Source organism: Carassius carassius, chromosome 3 (genome assembly GCF_963082965.1).
Source record: "Carassius carassius chromosome 3, fCarCar2.1, whole genome shotgun sequence".
Classification (NCBI taxonomy): Eukaryota; Metazoa; Chordata; class Actinopteri; order Cypriniformes; family Cyprinidae; genus Carassius; species Carassius carassius.
In genome coordinates this window covers 21,243,293-21,263,147 of record NC_081757.1, presented here as the reverse complement: position 1 = coordinate 21,263,147, position 19,855 = coordinate 21,243,293, and the positions used below count along the sequence as shown (strand labels likewise).

The 19,855-nt window shown below is 37.6% G+C and overlaps 1 protein-coding gene across 3 annotated transcripts in view; it reads left to right on the top strand.

The window, feature by feature from the left end:
• Positions 1–19,855, top strand: part of smarcd3b (SWI/SNF related, matrix associated, actin dependent regulator of chromatin, subfamily d, member 3b) — a 39,101-nt gene that overhangs the window by 6,020 nt on the left and 13,226 nt on the right. The window contains exons 1-2 of one of the 3 annotated variants that reach the window (XM_059533772.1): positions 10,050–10,502; positions 17,732–17,925. In XM_059533772.1, coding sequence (XP_059389755.1) covers positions 10,425–10,502; positions 17,732–17,925 — 272 coding nt within the window. In that variant the 5' untranslated portion in view covers positions 10,050–10,424. Of the gene's footprint in view, positions 1–10,049; positions 10,503–17,731; positions 17,926–19,855 lie in introns of those variants that run through there. The other 2 variants (XM_059533756.1, XM_059533765.1) reach the window with 2 other exon arrangements.

Below are 19,855 nucleotides of genomic sequence, written 5' to 3'. Positions count from 1 at the left end.
TCTCATGTCACTGTTGCTCTTCTGAAGCTGCCTCTTCACCTGTACCTTTTCTGTGCGCTGGGGCAAAGTGGAGTGCGCTTCTGAAAAGTCTCCTTTTATGCTTAAGTGTAGTTCCTTTTTACAAAGGCTTAAAAAAATGTTCCACCTAGAAGCATAATTATAAATTATGAAAAGTGTAAACCTTAAAACACTGCAGCACTTATTACAATGAAAGCTTAAGTATTTATGGTTTTATTATAAAGAATAATATTTTATATTAAAATAAAATTACAAAAAAAAAAATCCATTAGAAACGAACAGTTGTGCTGTCTTCTATGAATGAAAATGCTGGGCACAGTCGAGTTCAATGCCCCTGGATGTACAGTATCACTGTCCTGCATGATGGGTATTCAGTTCAGAGCCAAACATCCCCTGGCCTTTTGTGTAATTACAGGTGAAATCTGCGGCTGCTGTGCAGTGGGCCTCAGTACTTTCCAGAGGTGGAAAGTAACGAATTACATTTACTCGCGTTACTGTAATTGAGTAGCTTTTTTGTGTACTAATACTTTTTAAAGTAATTTTTAAAATCTGTAATTTTACTTTTACTTAAGTATATTTTGATTGAAGTATTGTACTTCGCTACATTTTAAAACACATTAATTACTGAGTAAAAAAAATAAAAATAAAAAAAATAAATCGCTCCCTGGAAACTACGGCAGTAAATTATGGGCAGGAGGGCAAACTGGCACTAAAATCACAAGAAAGATGCAGACCGTCAAAACAGGCGTTAGTGGTGCAGACACCGCTGAAAACGAAACCCCGTCATATTCTGAAGTTGAACTCGAAGGAAATGAAGTGAACCCCTGGCCATATGTATGCTCTATTATGCAGTGTAAGCTGTACTTGCCTAGGAAGACCAAACTAGCAGCTTATAAAATCTCGACAAGACATCAACCCTTCGCAAGAATGTAGAGGTAAGCTAAATAATTGCATCGTTGCATTGGTGGCCAAAATGAAGCTTTGACATTTTAGCAAGAGGTTTTGCACAAATTAGCCAAAAAGACAGTGGTGAGGAGTGTGCTATTTTTGTTTTAATGATGTGCCCGCGCATTTATAGTGCGTTCTTTCACTGTGTGATTCAGTCTCCTAAAATGCATTTAGAATGATCACAAAATTGAAGATATAAGGGCAGAAAATTCACATATTTATATAATTTCATATATTAAATCAAAATCACACAAAGAATGCCATCTTTTCCTCCAAAAATCATCATGAATATATACATACATTTATATAACAGTTCAGTAAACAAGTTAATTAAGAGACTTGCGTTTTAGACACCATATTGCCTTTTTTAGCTCTATTTCTACAACAGAAAATAATTCCAGACACAGCCACCAAAGCACAGTTTTGCGTCTCTGAGCAACGTGACAGTGTTTCGTGTCTGAATGAATCAACCGTTTAAATGATTCGGTTCAATCGCAATGACTCACTTATTAACAGTGACTTGCTGACACCATAGATATCATATATATGGCTGACACATACTGGCCATTTTAATTTCACATTTAAAGTATCTTTTGATTTTTTAAAATAATTAATTTCTTATCATTTCAAATGAGTATTCAACATTTTATGTTTTGTATATCAAAACATTATTCATGCATTTGTAACTGCAGGTTAAATGCATTCTTGTCCTGCACTAAACAGTGTAATACATCTAAATGCCACTTCCAATGAATCTTCTGCATTTTCTCTGCATTAAAAGATGAGTTTGTTGATACTGATTTGCCTGGTAACAGCCCAAATGTTTTATTATTCTAAATAACTGATTCCTTTAATTAAAAACAACTAGTTTGAGATTAATAGACCTATCCCAGGGGTGTCAAACTCAGTTCCTGGAGGGCCGTAGCCCTACAGAGTTTAGTTCTAACCCTGCTCCAGCACACATATCATGTAGTTTTCAAATAAACCTAAATGATTAGATTAGCTTGATCAGGTGTGTTTAATTAGGGTTAAATCTAAATTGTGCAGGACTGTGGCCCTCCAGGAACTGAGTTTGACAACCTTGGCCTGTCCCATTTTTGACTCCCTCCCACTGTTAAAATGTAAGTAAGTAATTTTTACTCTGAGTAAATTTTAAATGAGCTACTTTTTACTTTTACTTGAGTAGATTTTTAGACTGGTACTTTTACTTGTACTTAAGTAAAATTTCATTAATGTAATGGTACTTTTACTTGAGTAGAATATTTTTGTACTCTTTCCACCTCTGGTACTTTCTCTCTTTAAAGTCCTGGACTCCAAAGGGGCTCAACTGTAAGGCAGGGTGGTCTGTCTGAGTCTGTAGTGCAGTGTGCCGCTTCGCCTGAATACGGTGCTTTCTAGCCGTCTCTGAGACAGACTGTCTGGCTTACAGAGAGCTGACCCATTTTTATTGCAGAAAGGCTCAATATCCCATTTAGTGCTTCCACCCGAGTAAACAAGGGGAAGAGGGAGAGTCTGGGTCAGCTGAATGCTTATGTTAATCCATACTTTAATAGGCATCTGACACATGGAGTTGATGCCTTTAAAGCTGATTTTTGGATGTCATGTGTGTCTGTTATGCAGTCAAAGGACATGAATGTTCACCTTAGTGTTGTAATATGTAGATTTGAAAGGCGTTCTTTATAGAATGCTCAATTCGACGTTAACTGTCTCTGGCCTCATTCTGTCCATCCTGTCTCTCTGTCCACATACACAGAACGAGAATGAAGGATGTAGGTTAAAGAGTATTTGCGTATGTATATGAATAACAGATATGAGAGCGGGAAATAAAAAAAACACAATATCTGTTTCATGTTCTGGTAGTTTAGCTTAGATTGCATTGGTCTATCTATATTTTCAGTCGTGTGAAATACAATACATGCACAACATTTAAAATTTTACAGTGTGTTATACACTACTGTTCAAAAGTTTAAGATCAGTAAGATTTTCAAAGTTTCTGAAAAAGTTATGGTCACCAAGGCTCAGTAAAAGCAGTAATATTGTGAAGTATTAAAATTGAAAACTATTAAATATTTAAATAAATCATTTATTTCTGTGATGGCATAGCAGAATTTTCAGAAGCTCCAGTCTTCAATGTTATATGATTAGGTGCTAAAGAAACATTATTTATTACCAGTGTGTTACTTAATATTTTTGTGATCCCTATGATAAATGTTTTCAGCATTCTTTGATGAATAGAAATTTCAAAATGTCAATTTCGATACATTTCATGCTCCTTGGCTTATAAAATGTATGAAGTTCTTTGGGGAAAAAAAAGTACTGACTGGATACTTTTGATCGGTTGCATATATCATAAGGTATCAAGTTATATTAAATTAAATTAATTAAAAAGTTTGTTAGTTTAAAAAACACTAAAGTCTAAGGAAATCTCTTAATTATTTAAAAATGTATTATTGTAAGATGTAGTAGTTTTTTTTTTTTTTATGTAAACTAATTTTTAATTGCTTTACCCTTGTTGTTTGTCATATTTGCTGCAACTGTCTGCAGCTATATAATATTACTTACAATTTAAGAGAACAGTTTGTCCTGAAACTATTGTGGACCCAAATGAGATGTTTGTTCATTTGTTTGTACGAATAATAAGATGAGAACAGTTCTTCTCCACAGTTTTGTTCTTCAGAGAAATGGAAAAACTGGTCTTTCCAAGACACAAAATATAGTATAAAAAGTATAGCTGCCTTTACTACTTTCTGCATTTTTCTATGAAAGAATGTTCTTACAAATTAAACCATATCTTTGTATCAAATTTCTAGTTTTATTATTACAGGTTTACTTTGATTCCGATATTCTTTGTTGATCTGAATATTAAATTTGCCAGACGCTCAAACTCAAGTGCATCAGTTTAAACACAGTCATTATAGCACTTTCTGCTCCAAATACAGGCCTAGCAAATAACTGGGCTTAGATGTTATTACTTTCACTGTAATCCAGAATCACATCAAATGTGCTTTGGTCTTTAAATGAAAAGGGTAGCTTGCTTTTATTTTCAAATCATCTGTTTGGCTTGGCTACTGACTATTTTGCCAAGAGTGCTTTTAGTCTGAAAACGGACCACCCAGGATACAAGCTTTTGCAATATGAACATTCAGCAAGTTTTAATACTTGAGGAAGGCAGAGCTGAATCAAGAAAACGGTCTTATTTTCATTGGGTTATTGTGCTGCTTGTTTTAAATATATATTATTTGCAGATTATTGGACAATATTCAAATTTTCTTAGATTTTTAGATCTATTTTTATCTACATTCAACATTTGATCTTGGATTGTTCATGCTCATTCCCCCTCTTTTATTTCCTCCTCCGTTACCTGATCAGTACATACATACATGTTTTAGGAGTTCAAATGATTCCCTCTGTCTCAAACTCACTGTTTAGGCCAGCTCTAGAGATGAGAATGGGATTTCTCTGGGCTTTGATTAGTCAATTGTTTTATTGGGAGGCGTATACAGACCTCTGCAGGAGAAACCTAAAACTGCAGCTTGAGGTCAAACTGTCCCGCAGTCTCCAACAATAGACAAACACACACAATCTCTCTCCTTACCCCACACGGCTCCCCCGCCCCCTTCACCTCCCAGTCAATGGGACCTGAGCATTTGGCAGAGCTGTAATGGCAAAAGGGAGACTTGGTGGGGGCTCAAAGGGGTACTAAGACCACCACATCTGTTCAGCTCTTTGATGAGATCCTTTTGTAGAACTACATCCTGAAATGGGGTGATCAAAAGTAAAAAGGGGTCACTATGCCACACCAAAAAAAAAAAAAAAAAAAAAAAAAAAAAATATATATATATATATATATATATATATATATATATATATTCCCTAGACTTTAAGCAGACAAAAACAGGACCTCTCAAAGTAATTTTCTGTGCATTGTAATCGTATGTGACTGCTGATGGTTTCTTTTTTTTAAGTCAGTGTTATGTTTGTGTCACACATCACCACTTTTCTCTTCAAAGTCACCACAAAATCACTTCCCACACCATAATAGGTCATTATTATGATTTTTGGCTGACTCTAGAGTCCAGACATGCTTTCATTTTGAGTAACTGTTTCCTTTGTGGCACTCTCCCATAAAGGCTTGTGTTACACAGAGATATGTTTTGTAGTGCTCGGCCTTATCGGTCGAATTACATGGGTTTAAAATGGGGTCCGATTAAACCAGGAGGTAAAATAAGTGTTTTTAAAAAATGAGACGATGCCAAAACTAGAATGAATAAATAGTGTATTTACTGTACACAATTCACATAGAAACATAGTAAATCTAGAGATCCTAGGCTGTTAAAAGCACAGTCTTTCATTTCCATACCATTAAAACAGTCCTTGAGCGATCCAGCGTCTTGCTACTTCCCAATGTAAAAGTGTATACAATCCAAAGCAGTGCTAATCCAATAAAAGTGAGATTCTGGAACGATAAATCCACAGTGTCCAGTGTTTTGGTCAAAGACCTTGTTTGTTTTTTTTTCATGCTGCTTGCTTTATACTGGTCTACTTCCTGATTCCTGTCATATAATAAATACATAATAACGTGTAAAACCATTCAAACTCAAATATATAGATATAAAATCATCTTAATATATATTGTGCATGATCAAACATGTGTCTTTGTATGACAGTATCGCAGTTTGACAGATGTCTCTGGCATCTTTTATAAACTTCCTACTTGTTAATGCATAGTTTTGATTAATGGGCTTTAGATGACCTTTATGATTATTCAACACACAATAACATTTGTAACCAAACCTTTGGGTATTTTTCCTACTTTAGGCATTTGGTATGGATCTTAGAAAGGTGTTTAGTCTTCATATTCCAGCTCTCCATCAGAATCATAGCATGAATATTGATATTGATTTAATAACTTTGGAGTCTTCAGCCAGACAATGTGGTTTTTGTGATTCACAGGTTGTAGCCGGTGGTTTGCCAGTTATGTCCTTGTTAGGGCAGTTTCTCTACATCTGTGTAAACTTAAAGTTTCTGCAACACTGAATTCTTGATTAAACAGCACATTTTAATGTTGTTTTCAAATGTCAAAACACACTGCTAATAACTGAACTTCTGTGTAACAAAATATCAGAGAAAATTTTATTTAGTTTGTCAGTCAAGTTCCTAATGCGTTATTTAACAATTAGACACTTAAATATTTCAACACAACCCTTCAGTTTTTTTTATTATTTTTTATTTCTGGTTTTTGCATGATTAACTGTTGAGTGTTATTAAAAAAAACATTTTTTAATCCATGTCTTGACAGATGTTCCTAATTTGAATGCTTCGGGTGCAAAGGTTTTCAGCTGTCATTTACACATTACCACACAATGAAATTTGTCACTGCTAGTTTAGAGTTTAGTAAGTGTGAAATCAAGGAGGATGGGAGACGACTTGTGGCTGGGATGGTGTTTTGTGCTATGCCTCCTACACAAAGACCTGCAATTAGTGACAATTTCACATTTATTTAACAATTTTAATAAAAAAAATATTGATTAATTTACTTTGTTTGTTTTGGAAAAAGAAAAATTAGGAACCAAAAAACCAACCACCAATTATGTTAGTGGTCAACAAATTAGGGTTTTTCAGTGCTCAGTTTTAAATTATTACCCTCAATTTTAAATAAGCCGAACCTTAAAGTGGGGTGACATTTTAGCACTTTGACTGCACTCTGTTATGTTCCACAGAATAAAAAACTCCTACAGGTTTGGAACAATGTAAAGGTGTGTAAATGATGACAGATTTTTCATTTTTAGGAGAATTATCTTTGAAATAATTTTTCAATGTGTTAAAATAGATGTGGGAAACATGACATGTAAAAGTTTTTTACAAAATTAGTGACGTCAATCAGTGTTTGAAAGTGAAGTTTTGGCTGAAACATTTTAATAATTTGTAGGGAAAATAGACTGCTTAAAGTGCTGAATAATAACTAAAAAACTACATGTAATTCCATGTCAATGACCCCAGTTAAAATACCTCATAGAAACAATACTTATAGTAATGTAAACTGGGAAAATATGGTTAATATTTGTAATAGCTGGATTGATTATTCCCATGCTCTACTCACACAGTGACAGAGTAACTGGTTTAATATTATTAGCACTGAGAAAGTAACAGGTACCACTTATGTGCTCTCTGTGCATAGAAATAGCTCAGACAGTTTTATAAAGAAGTATAGCTGGATGGTAGAGAATATTTTGATAATATTTACTTTAATTGATGCTGTTAGTTCATAGGTTAGAAGATATGGGGAAAATCAGCCACGTGGACGTTTGAGGAACTGACTCATAACGAGTAAGGGAATGAGATGACCACTGAATCAGAATCAAACTCAGAATCTGATTTATTGCCAAGTATGTTTACACACACACACAAAGGAATTTGTCTTGGTGAAGCTTCCAGCACACACACACCAAAAAAAAAGAAATCCGTAAAACTCAGATAATAAATCTGGGTTATGCTCAAAAGACTTCCTATTCTGACTTCGGCGCTTTAAATAAGTTGAAAATAGATTACCATAAAAGTCCATTAATTTCACCCTCAGTTCATACTGCTGTTCATGTTTTCTCCAACAAGCAGATGCCATGAGTCCTGTTTTCTGCTTTGGACAGGTGATATTTGACATATACCCCATACAACTAGTTAATCAACATATGAAGAGTTCAGATGTAAAAGCCTCTAAGTGCCATATTAAATTTTTTTCAAAAATGAGAATTTTTCTCAGGCTTCTATGTGTGGGTTCAGTAATTTCTCTTTAATGGCAAATAACTTTATTTTTTTTTATTATTGCCATTTTATGTGAGAAAAAAAAACACTCAGCATAAACATAGGAGCCTGTGAAAAATTCTCATTTTAGAAGAACATTTCAAATGGCTTTTGCTTATGAACTCTTCATATGTACACATTAGACAAGATAAACAAAATATGTATGTATGTACAAAATAATCTTGATAAATAAAAGTATAGTGTATTGGATAGTGTTTTTTTTTTTTTTTTTTTTTTTTTTTTTGCACAATGGGAAGATCCTGGAGTTATTTTAACTGTTTATTATCACTGATGGTTAGTATTTTTACCGGCACATACACTGAAAAAAATTATCAATACATCATTTTTTGCCCCCATTTTTCATGAGCTGAACTCAAAGATCTAAGACTTTTTCTATGTACACAAAATGCCCATTTCTCTCAAATATTGTTCACAAATCTGTCTAAATCTGTGTTAGTGAGCACTTATTTGCCAAGATAATCCATCCACCTCACAGGTGTGGCATATCAAGATGCTGATTAGACAGCATGATTATTGCACAGGTGAGCCTTAGGCTGGCCACAATAAAAGGCCACACTAAAATGTGCAGTTTTATCATGCAGCACCCTGACCCAGATGTTGCAAGTTTTGAGGGAGCGTGCAATTGGCTTGCTAACTGCAGGAATGAATGTTCATTTCTTTACCAAAAGCCGTCTCCAAAGGCGTTTCAGAGAATTTGGCAGTACATCCAACCGGTCTCACAACCACAGACCACATGTAACCACACCAGCCCAGGTCCTCCACATCCAGGATCTTCACCTCCAAGATCGTCTGAGACCAGCCACCCGGACAGCTGCTGCAACAATCGGTTTGCATAACCAAATAATCTCTGCACAAACTGTCAGAAACCATCTCAGGAAAGCCCATCTGCATGCTCGTCATCCTCATCGGGGTCACAACCTGACTGCAGTTCGTAATTGTAACTGACTTGAGTGGGAAAACGCTTGCATTCGATTATGTCTGGCACTTTGGAGAGGTGTTCTATTCACGGATGAATCCTGGTTTTCACTGTACAGGGCAGTTGGCAGACAGCGTATATGGCATCGTGTGGGTGAGTGGTTTGCTGATGTCAACGTTGTGGATTGTCGATTGCCCACGGTGCACTGGGGTTATGGTGTGGACAACAAACACTGGTGCATTTTATTGATGCCATTTTGAACGCACAGGGATACAGTGACGAGATCCTGAGGCCCATTGTTGTGCCATTCATCCACAATCATCACCTCATGTTGCAAGGATCTGTACACAATTCCTGGAAGCTGAAAACATCCCAGTTCTTGCATGGCCAGCATACTCACCGGACATGTCACCCATTGAGCATGTTTGGGATGCTCTGGATCGGCGTATACGACAGCGTGTTCCAGTTCTTGCCAATATCCATCAGCTTCTCACAGCCATTGAAGAGGAGTGGACCAACATTCCACAGGCCACAATCAACAACATCATCAACTCTATGCAAAGGAAATGTGTTGCACTGCTTGAGGCAAAGGGTGGTCACACCAGATACTGACTGGTTTTCGGACCCCCCGGGACCCCCCAATACAGTAAAACTGCACATTTTAGTGTGGCCTTTTATTGTGGCCGGCTTAAGGCACACCTGTGCAATAATCATGCTGTCTAATCAGCATCTTGATATGCCACACCTGTGAGGTGGATGGATTATCTCGGCAAAGAAGTGCTCACTAACACAGATTTAGACAGATTTGTAAACAATATTTGAGAGAAACAGGCCTTTTGTGTACAAAGAAAAAGTCTCAGATCTTTGACTTCAGCTCACGAAAAATGGGGTCAAAAACAAAAGTGTTGTTTATAATTTTGTTCAGTGTATTTTTAACAGCATAATCCATTAATACAGCTAAATTTATCAGACAGAAATGGAAGATCAGGAAATTATTAAAGGTATTAATATTTAATTGTGACATACAGCAAATGAAGAAGCTCAAGATGACAGGTATAGCAAAAAAAAAAATCGCCCTTCAGTGCTCTCTGAGCCCGTTTTATTTCCACCTCAATCTAAACCCAGGCAGCTTTTCCTCACTGCTGCTGCTTTAAGAAACCTCCTTCCATTTTTTGAGAATGAGCAGCGTATTGCAAGCATTGCTGGGTTTGACTGCAGCAAAGGAAAGGACAGGAGGGAAAGCAGTAGTGAAGGCAGAGAAGGAGGGGTTTGGTTAGCGGCGAGACTAGGGCTGCGAGCGACCAGTCAGCGAGCCTTCCCTTATCTACCAATGGAATGCAACAGCTGCAGCAGCCTGTGAGCGCGTGCTGTTCGGTCAGTGTGTTTGTAAAGGGGGAGGGGGGGCGGTCACGGTGGGCCAGCAGGAACCCCCCTGAAAGACCCCCAACTCTCAACCCCCCCCCCCCACGTTCTCTCCCAGCCTGCCTCCTGAAAGACAGCTCAACCAAATACAAGCGTGAGAGACACACAGAGAGCGAGAGACTCGACAGAGCAGAGCAGCACACTCCGAGGCGGAGAGAGAGAGAGCAGAAAGTAAGGGAAGTGGAGCAGGGAGCCTCGGAGGGGGGTTGAGGAGGTGAGCGAAGGGTGAAAAGGAAGAGAGGCGAGGGAGAGGGAAAGACAAAAGAGAGGGAGAACCAGAGTGGAGGGAGACCAGAGGGAAATGGCTTCGGAGGAGACCGCTGGAGGAGCTCGCAAAGCCACCAAGAGCAAACTATTTGAGTTCCTCGTCCATGGAGTGGTACGTACCCTCTTGGCTCGTGTGTGTGTGTGTGTGTGTTTGAGCTCCGCTACAGACACAGCCCGTGTGTTTGACTGATAGCGGTGAACGGTGTCCATGTGAAGGTTATTTCCAGTCCTCCGGATCCCGGCTCCTCGCCGCTCTTCTTTTTGAAGCGGAGGAGAGGCGAATGAGGGAGATTTGCATGTAAGAAAAAAAAATAGCTAGACCGATCGGTGAACGTGAAAGAAAGGCCAAAGGTAGCCACTTTTGTCACTGGAAGCTGCATGCGTTTGGCAGCGTGCCGAAGGTGACGGGCGCTTTCATTCAAAACACAAGCCGCTCTGTGACTCAACACACTGTTATTACAACTCCGAGAACACATCAAGAGCCTCGGATAACATCTGTGTAGATTAGCGTGTCTGTTGTCATGTCATTCATTACAATTTCAAGCTAGTCTTGAGCCAAAGGATGCACTAGTAGCGAGTAGTAATAATTATTACTACTAATAGCACAGGGACTGCTGTTTGCCATGTGACCCTCCAAGGTTTGATGCAGAAGAGGCTGTAAAGATCCACTTATTGTCTAAACCTTTGTGTACATACGGTACAGTAGCGGTGTAATCTTTTATTTATGACTAGCAGGGCTTTGTCTAGCCAGAGCAGATCAGGCTGAAGTAGAAATCAGTTTGTAGTAGAGTGAGCATAAGCACAAAACTGCATTTTCATTGTTTGTTGCTTTTTTTAATCTATTATTGCTTTTTGTATCTTTCTTGTGTGCTGTGATTTTATGCTTGAGGATTGCAACATTATTATTGCTATTATTACATGTATGCAGACTATGATATTTCTGAAGAGCTTCATTAGTTGCAGTCTGGTTCTTTTGCTTTTGAGTATTCATGTTTTTTAGTAGGCTATATTATTTAGATATAGAGACTATTAAGCTACTGTGAGATACGTTTTCATTTAAAAGTTTAGGCTCATGAAGATTTTTTTAAATAAATGAAGACTTTAATTTCTAAAGGATGCATTCAGTTAACAAAAAAAGGATAGTAAAGAAATGTGTAAAAGATTTTGTAAAATAAATGCTGTTCTTTCTTATTTTCTGTTCTGCAAGGAATACTATAAATGTATCACCACAAAAACATTATAATGTTATCCACAGTGTGTCAGAATGATTTCTGAAGGATCATACGACACTAAAGACTGGAATAACGGCTGCTGAAAATTCAGCTTTACCATCACATGAATACATCTTAAAAAAATATATTAAAACTCTAAACCGTTCAATTAGCTGCATTAAGCTGCTTTAACAACACATAAATGCTGAGTTTGGATGATGAATGAAGAAAATGATGGTGTTGCCTCTGCAGACTAATTAACCTTGACGAAGCACTGATTGTTCCTGGGCAAATGTTTCCCGCTCCTTATTTTGGCTTCATCTCCTTTTATGTCCTCTCCTATGCCTGTGTTGTTCTCCTCTGCGTCTTCTGTGTTTCTTTCTGGACTCATGTATTCTCTGAATCACCCCAGCCTGACCTTCGCTATTGTTCCTCTTACTGTTTCTCTGCTGCACTCAGTCTGAAGCCTGACATATGAAAGTTACACTGTATATATTCTTTGATACATGACATTGTATGTTTGAACTGCAAGAATGCAGTGGTTCAGCCTTGTTCCCAAGGCAAGGAACAGTATGTACACATCAAGGTTTGCAATTAAGTAACAGTTTAAAGAGCGTGAGAGTGAAATGAGTATCAAAGTTTGTTGTTGACTTGTTATTAGTTTTATAATCTGTTTCTGTCCTTTTTTGTTTGTTTTTTTTGTTTTTTTACCGGTTCCTGACGTTAAGCGATTCGGTGTTTCGCTAATACACGTTACTGGTAATCTGTTTTATTTGCTCCTTCTCTATCAGGCACAAAATAAAACACACAGGCTGGGTTAATGACAGACTGTCTGACTGTGTGGATAAATAAAGATGACCTAAAGGTCCTTTCACTCCAGCAGCGGAAACTCTCATTCCAGTTCACTTTAAACAAAGCTAACTAACTACCATGGTAAAATACAGTGAGAAGAGGAGTAACAGTATTTTTTACACATTACATATCAGTTGTACTGTAATACACTCTGGAAAATAACAAAACAAAAATAGGTCCAATCACTACGACTTTTACCCTGTTTTGTTTGTTGCTTCAAAGAACAAATGATATTGTGAAAGCTGCATTGCAATATGATTTTAAAAACCATCCTGAGTACCTTCCATGTCCTGTGTATTAATATGCACACATTTATGTCATTCTGAATGAATCTGATTTTAGATTCTGAAAGTTATGTGCATATTAATCCTAAACTTTGCAATCATACTCACATATTTGTTTCTACTGAACAGTTTCTAAGACAAAGTTAAGTTTCTAAGACATAGGCGAGATGTAAATAAACCCACTTAAGTAGTTAGATTTAAGGGTTTACGCAGCTGAAACCGTACTATTAACGGATATCTGCACTACCCCTTTCAATCAAAACAAAATTTCATTTAAAACCAGCACAACTGGATGGACTAAGGTGTTTACTTGAAAAATTTCAGTCTGATTATTCGTTTGTATGTAAATATTTTCAGTAACTCGTGGAAAGCACAGGAGTCAAATAATGTCATCTGTCCAATCAGTTGTCATATTAACAGCAAGCGTAGAAACTCCAGAGGGACGAGCGTCTTCTTAAGCAAAAAGTTGTTGTTTATCAGCAGGAACCGAGCAGAAGTGCTCATCAGTCAAAGCTGACTGACAGCACAAACACTGCTTTCTCTGAAGTGCAAATCCACATGGTGTGACGGCTGGAAAATATTCCCAATAAAATGTTTCCTTCGTACCTGCATCCAAATTTATATTCAAAGTGGTTTGTGAACAAAGCAGCCACACAGTGAGAGACAGCAAAGGACAGTAATTGTTTCAACTATTTTAAGTGGTACTTTGAAATGTTTTGTTTTTTGTTCATGCGCGAACCTGCTACTCTGAAAACAAGAGGAATCTGATGAAAGGCTCTTTTATTCCTCTCTAGCTATCAAACACTGGTCAGTTTTTCCTGTGTTAATGTGAACGTAAGACAGCTTCACAGCAGACAAAGACAGTTAAAAGCATCTGGCAGCACATCAGTGTTTATCTGCAGCATTCAGGGAATAACAGAAATGTTACACCTGCAAGAGTGTGGCTTATCGAATACTAAATATCTCATTGTAAGTCATTGTCTTTCATTAACCTGCAACTCAATGCTCTCTGCACAGCCTGCTCTTATTTCACAACAGTCTAGAGTTCATCAATCTCCTGACCTGCAGACATAACACAGCTCAAGCCCATGTGAGCTACATCATTAGTGGGTACATCACAATCACTTCCTCTGTATAAATTAAACACAAAGCCACCCAAAATCAGCAGTTAGTTGTTACTCTCTCACATTTGTTTCACATACCACATCTGCAGCAGTTCAGTGTGAGCCCTTCCTGTTTAACCGAAGTGCATAGGTGAGGTTTCTCACACGGCAGCCGCAAGGTAATCTTGTTTAGCATAACTATGTCAAATGGATAGTTTACACTGTTAGAAATAGAGCTTTACTGCTTCAGATCTTTGGCGACTTTGTACACACAGAATGCATTTTTTCTTTGCAAAACACAAGATGTGGTCAGTGGAGTCTCAAGACGTGTTTTTTAAAAGTTGAACGCATTTTTTTAGAAAGCTGTGTCATGTGAGAGATGCCACAAAAGTCTTGAGTGCAACTAAAAAAACACATCTGTCTAGTGCACAGTTACATAGAAAAAGTAGCACAATGGACTGGAGAAATGTGTTATTTTGTTGTGTGCCAGAACTAAGAAACAATCTTTTAGGCATATACAGTTATGCTGGTGTAATAACCATTCTCTAAGCTCCATCCCCAGACAAGCTTTACAGAATAACTGGAGATATTCATAAACATATTTGGGATTTTCAGTAAATTCGGTTTATGATTGGTAAAAATTTTACTTTTAAGACTATGAATCCGAATTTGAAGAAAATGTTTCTCACAGTCAACTGAAAAGAGAACAACCCCCTTTTGATGATTATAATTAATGTCAGTGAATTTGATTTGATTATTGTGGTATGAATGATTCATAAGCATTTTCACATATACACTGAAGACACATCTCTTGCAGAGGTGCAACTGAAAACAGGTCCAGAACTGTTTTAAATGAGAAATGAAGTCGTAATGCATGGAATAAGGCTATGATTCCGGTCATGCTTCAGTGCATTTTTACACCTGATTTGATCCAGTTCTGTCCTGCGTTCTCACGTACAGTTTGTCACTATACAGTGGTGGCCAAAAGTTTTGAGAATTACATAAATATTAGTTTTCAAAACGTTTGCTGCTAAACTGCTTTTAGATCTTTGTTTCAGTTGTTTCTGTGATGTACTGAAATATAATTACAAGCACTTCATACATTTCAAAGGCTTTTATCGACAATTACATGACATTTATGCAAAGAGTCAGTATTTGCAGTGTTGGCCCTTCTTTTTCAGGACCTCTGCAATTCGACTGGGCATGCTCTCAATCAACTTCTGGACCAAATCCTGACTGATAGCAACCCATTCTTTCATAATCACTTCTTGGAGTTTGTCAGAATTAGTGGGTTTTTGTTTGTCCACCCACCTCTTGAGGATTGACCACAAGTTCTCAATGGGATTAAGATCTGGGGAGTTTCCAGGCCATGGACCCAAAATTTCAACATTCTGGTCCCCGAGTCACTTAGTTATCACTTTTGCCTTATGGCACGGTGCTCCATCGTGCTGGAAAATGCATTGTTCTTCACCAAACTGTTGTTGGATTGTTGGAAGAAGTTGCTGTTGGAGGGTGTTTTGGTACCATTCTTTATTCATGGCTGTGTTTTTGGGCAGAATTGTGAGTGAGCCCACTCCTTTGGATGTGAAGCAACTCCACACATGAATGGTGTCAGGATGCTTTACTGTTGGCATGACACAGGACTGATGGTAGCGCTCACCTTTTCTTCTCCGGACAAGCCTTTTTCCAGATGCCCCAAACAATCGGAAAGGGGCTTCATCAGAGAATATGACTTTGCCCCAGTCCTCAGCAGTCCATTCACTATACTTTCTGCAGAAGATCAATCTGTCCCTGATGTTTTTTTTGGAGAGAAGTGGCTTCTTTGCTGCCCTTCTTGACACCAGGCCATCTTCCAAAAGTCTTGGCCTCACTGTGCGTGCAGATGCGCTCACACCTGCCTGCTGCCATTACTGAGCAAGCTCTGCACTGGTGGCACTCCGATCCCGCAGCTGAATCCTCTTTAGGAGACGATCCTGGCGCTTGCTGGACTTTCTTGGACACCCTGAAGCCTTCTTTACAAGAATTGAACCTCTTTCCTTGAAGTTCTTGATGATCCTATAAATTGTTGATTTAGGTGCAGTCTTAGTAGCCACTATATCCTTGCCTGTGAAGCCATTTTTATGCAACGCAATGATGACTGCACGCGTTTCTTTGCAGGTCACCATGGTTAACAATGGAAGAACAATGATTTCAAGCATCACCCTCCTTTTAACATGTCAAGTCTGCTATTCTAACCCAATCAGCCTGACATAATGATCTCCAGCCTTGTGCTCGTCAACATTCTCACCTGAGTTAACAAGACGATTACTGAAATGATCTCAGCAGGTCCTTTAATGACAGCAATGAAATGCAGTGGAAAGGTTTTTTTGGGATTAAGTTAATTTTCATGGCAAAGAAGGACTATGCAATTCATCTGATCACTCTTCATAACATTCTGGAGTATATGCAAATTGCTATTATAAAAACTTAAGCAGCAACTTTTCCAATTTCCAATATTTATGTAATTGTCAAAACTTTTGGCCACGACTGTAGATCTCTCTGACTTTTCTCTTTCATATGTTCCCTCAACATGTCTTGTTGTTTGATATCACTTCAGTTATTCTCATTGAACTTATTGTCCTCTCATTATGACTTTAGAAAAGATGTGGAGTTTACACTTCTTGCAGTACATTTGTCTATTTTTGTCTCTTTCACTACAAGCCATACCTTTGACATGCTCTCAAATTTGCATGTCCAGTTTCACTGGCAGCACCATGATCCTAACCCTCTGCTTTTGTTTTTTTAATCATTCATCAATCAGTTGTATTGTCTCACTCCTTCACTCCCTGTGCACCCATCAGGTCTGTCATTCTCAATAACATCTTCATTTGTCTTGTCCTGGCAGCTATATATTGGAGGCTATATTATGTCACCATAATATATTATCAATTACTTCAGCAGATAGCTTAGGCTGCGACTTTAATACCAAGAAAAAAAATATCAGTAATAATAGCTCCCCTGATTTTTGCCCCGTAATAATAACCATTATTTGATGTCTTCCCAGTTGTATTAGTAGCCAAGAAAATAAGTATTTTCTGGAGAGAAGTGTTTTCTTGTCATGTTCATGTCATGTTTCAAAGCAGCTACATCTTTGGTATCTCTTTAATATGTGGTGTATCTCTGTACTTGATGTTAAATTCTGTTACTCTACCAACATATTGACAACAACAACAAAAAAATTGTAATTTGTCTGCATTATATATTGACCTCTTCAATTCAATAGTAAACAGTTCCTCTAATTTCAATAAAAATCAAGTTGTTTTAATGTTACTTTTTAAAACAATTGCTTATTCTGATGTCATGAGAGTAGCAACCTAAGGCAATTAAATTGCATCTAAAAGTTAAATAGCATGGAGTTAGTTTGTATCAAACACAGTTAAACCCTCACCATCTGTTCTCAGGAAATTTATGTCCATGAGTGTGGCTTGAGTTTTCTCTTTCAGAGTCATTTGTTCACTGTCCTGAACTGTTGTATGTGTGACCTTTTGTGTGTGGTGTCACAAGTGTTGAATAGATTGCTCTTGAGTTGTGTGTGCAGTTGCTGCTGCTCCTAAGGAAAGCAACAGCTGCTGCTGTTCTAGTAAGTTACTGTAGGTCTAACAGTGGCAGATATTTACATCTTCACCTTAACCTAAACACAAATGTGCACAGATTCTTTCAAATGTTTTTATTTCTATTTAAAATTATTTGGAAGTAAACTATTTATAACTATTAAACTATTAAAACTATTAAAAAGCATAATTATACAGATTCACTGTATATCTGTAATCTCTTGTTTCAGAGTACATATTAATCATGTAAATGTTCTCCAGGTCAGTTTCTTATGTCCATCTTGTTATCATCTTTTTTCAGCGGCCCGGTATGCCATCAGGAGCACGAATGCCTCATCAGGGGGCCCCAATGGGGCCTCCAGGACCACCATATGGAGGAAGCCCCGCTGTCCGGCCCGGACTCACCAATCAGGCCATGGAAGCCAGTCGTAAACGGCCCGCTGCTTCACAGCAGCAGATTCAACAGCAGCAGGCCGTACAGAATCGAAACAGGAAGTGAGTATAGAGTGACACATACTAATGATAAGGAGCCCACATAAAAAATGTATAGAGAAAATGTAATAAATGACATTTACTAATGTTGTTCCAGAACTGTATGACTGATTTTCTTCTGTGGAACACAAAAGAAGATATTTTGAAGGCTGTTGGTAACCAAACAGTTTTGATGACCATTGATTTTCACTGTATGGACAAAAAAACAGAGGCATTTCTCAGAATATTGTCTTTTGATGTTCCATAGAAGAAAGTAAGTCACAAAGAGTGATAAAAATGTATAGTAAACTACTCCATTAACCTGGGTCAAGGATAGCATGGAAAAAAGCTCTTTCATACTAGACACCACTCTTGTATGAACCACTGGGGGCTGCAGAGGACATGTTTACTGTATTTCTATCAGTGTCGGGTAAGTTACTCTAAAAAAGTAATTAATTTCTAGTTTCTAGTTACTAATTACATCTTCAACAATGTAATTAGATTATTGAACAAATTAGTCCCTCCAAAAAGTATTTAACTGCTTATTACTAATTACTTTCTAAATCCTATATCAATCTCAAATTCCTGTCATTTGCACATAAACTGATCACCACTTATAAGCTACTACTAAAAATTGTATGAATGAATTGAACCTCGACAAGTTAAAGGGGTCATATGATGTTGCTAAAAAGAACATTTTGTGTATTTGGTGTAATGTAATGTGTTTATGCAGTTTAAGTTTAGAAAACACATTATTTTTCCACATAATGTATTGTTTCTCCTCTATGCCCTGCCTTTCTGAAAGGCGTTGATTTTTACAAAGCTCATTGGTCTGAAAAGCGAGGTGGGCTCTGATTGGCCAGCTATCCAGTGCATTGTGATTGGCCGAATACCTCAAGCGTTTGACGGAAATGTTACGCCCCTTAACATACTGTGATGCTGTATGTCCCGGAGCGCAGAGTCAAAAACATTAAAACCCATTTTAAATGAGCGATTTGTTGCATCTAGTGGGGACATAATTATGGATTATGATGACAATACCAGCGGTTCTCAATTCCAGTCCTCGCGCCCCCCAGCTCTGCATATTTTGCACGTCTCTCTTTGTTAACACACCTGATTCAGTTAATCAGCTCGTTAGAAGAGAGCTCCATGTATGAACTGTGTTCCCATTGACATGGTCCCTACACAGTGTTCATTGCTCCATACTCCCTGAGCAGAGGAAATCTGTTGAAGTTTACCTCACTTCTGAACATTCATTCAAGGATTTGTGCTGCTGACTTGCACTGTCTTTTTACGAGTTGCGTTGCATTGCGCTGTGTAAACATAAAACCATGTCTGAATTTATGATCGGAGAAAAGACAAACAACAAGCTCTACTCTACACTGCTCAAAACTCACTCCACAACATGGCGGCAACAGCAACAGCGAGAATCACAGTAACGCCTTCTTTCTTTGTGTGAACATTTGGACGGTGTTATGCAAATCTTCCCACATCGTGACGTAGAGATGTGGGGGCGTTTTAGAATGAGCTGTTGTAGGAGGGTGTGGTTGACTCTTAACTTTGTAGACAAATATCTCTTTGGATTTGAGACTTTAGTCTTTGCAACTTTACAGATCTTCTTTATGCACCAAGAGCTTGTAACACTCCAAAGAGAAAATAAAAATTGAAATCGCATCATATGACCCCTTTAATGACACAAGGATATACACTTATGGTTCTTTTAATTATTTCAAATAAATAAAAGATAACTATAAATTATTCTGGTCACACTTTAGATTAGGGTCCAATACTCACTATTAACTAATTAACTATGACTTTTGCCTCAATATACTCCTAATTACTGCTTATTAATACTTAGTAAAGTAGTTGTTAAGTTAAAGAATTGGGTAGGATTAAGGATTTAGAATAAGGTCTTGCAGAATAAGACATTAATATGTTCTATTTAAGTAGTAAT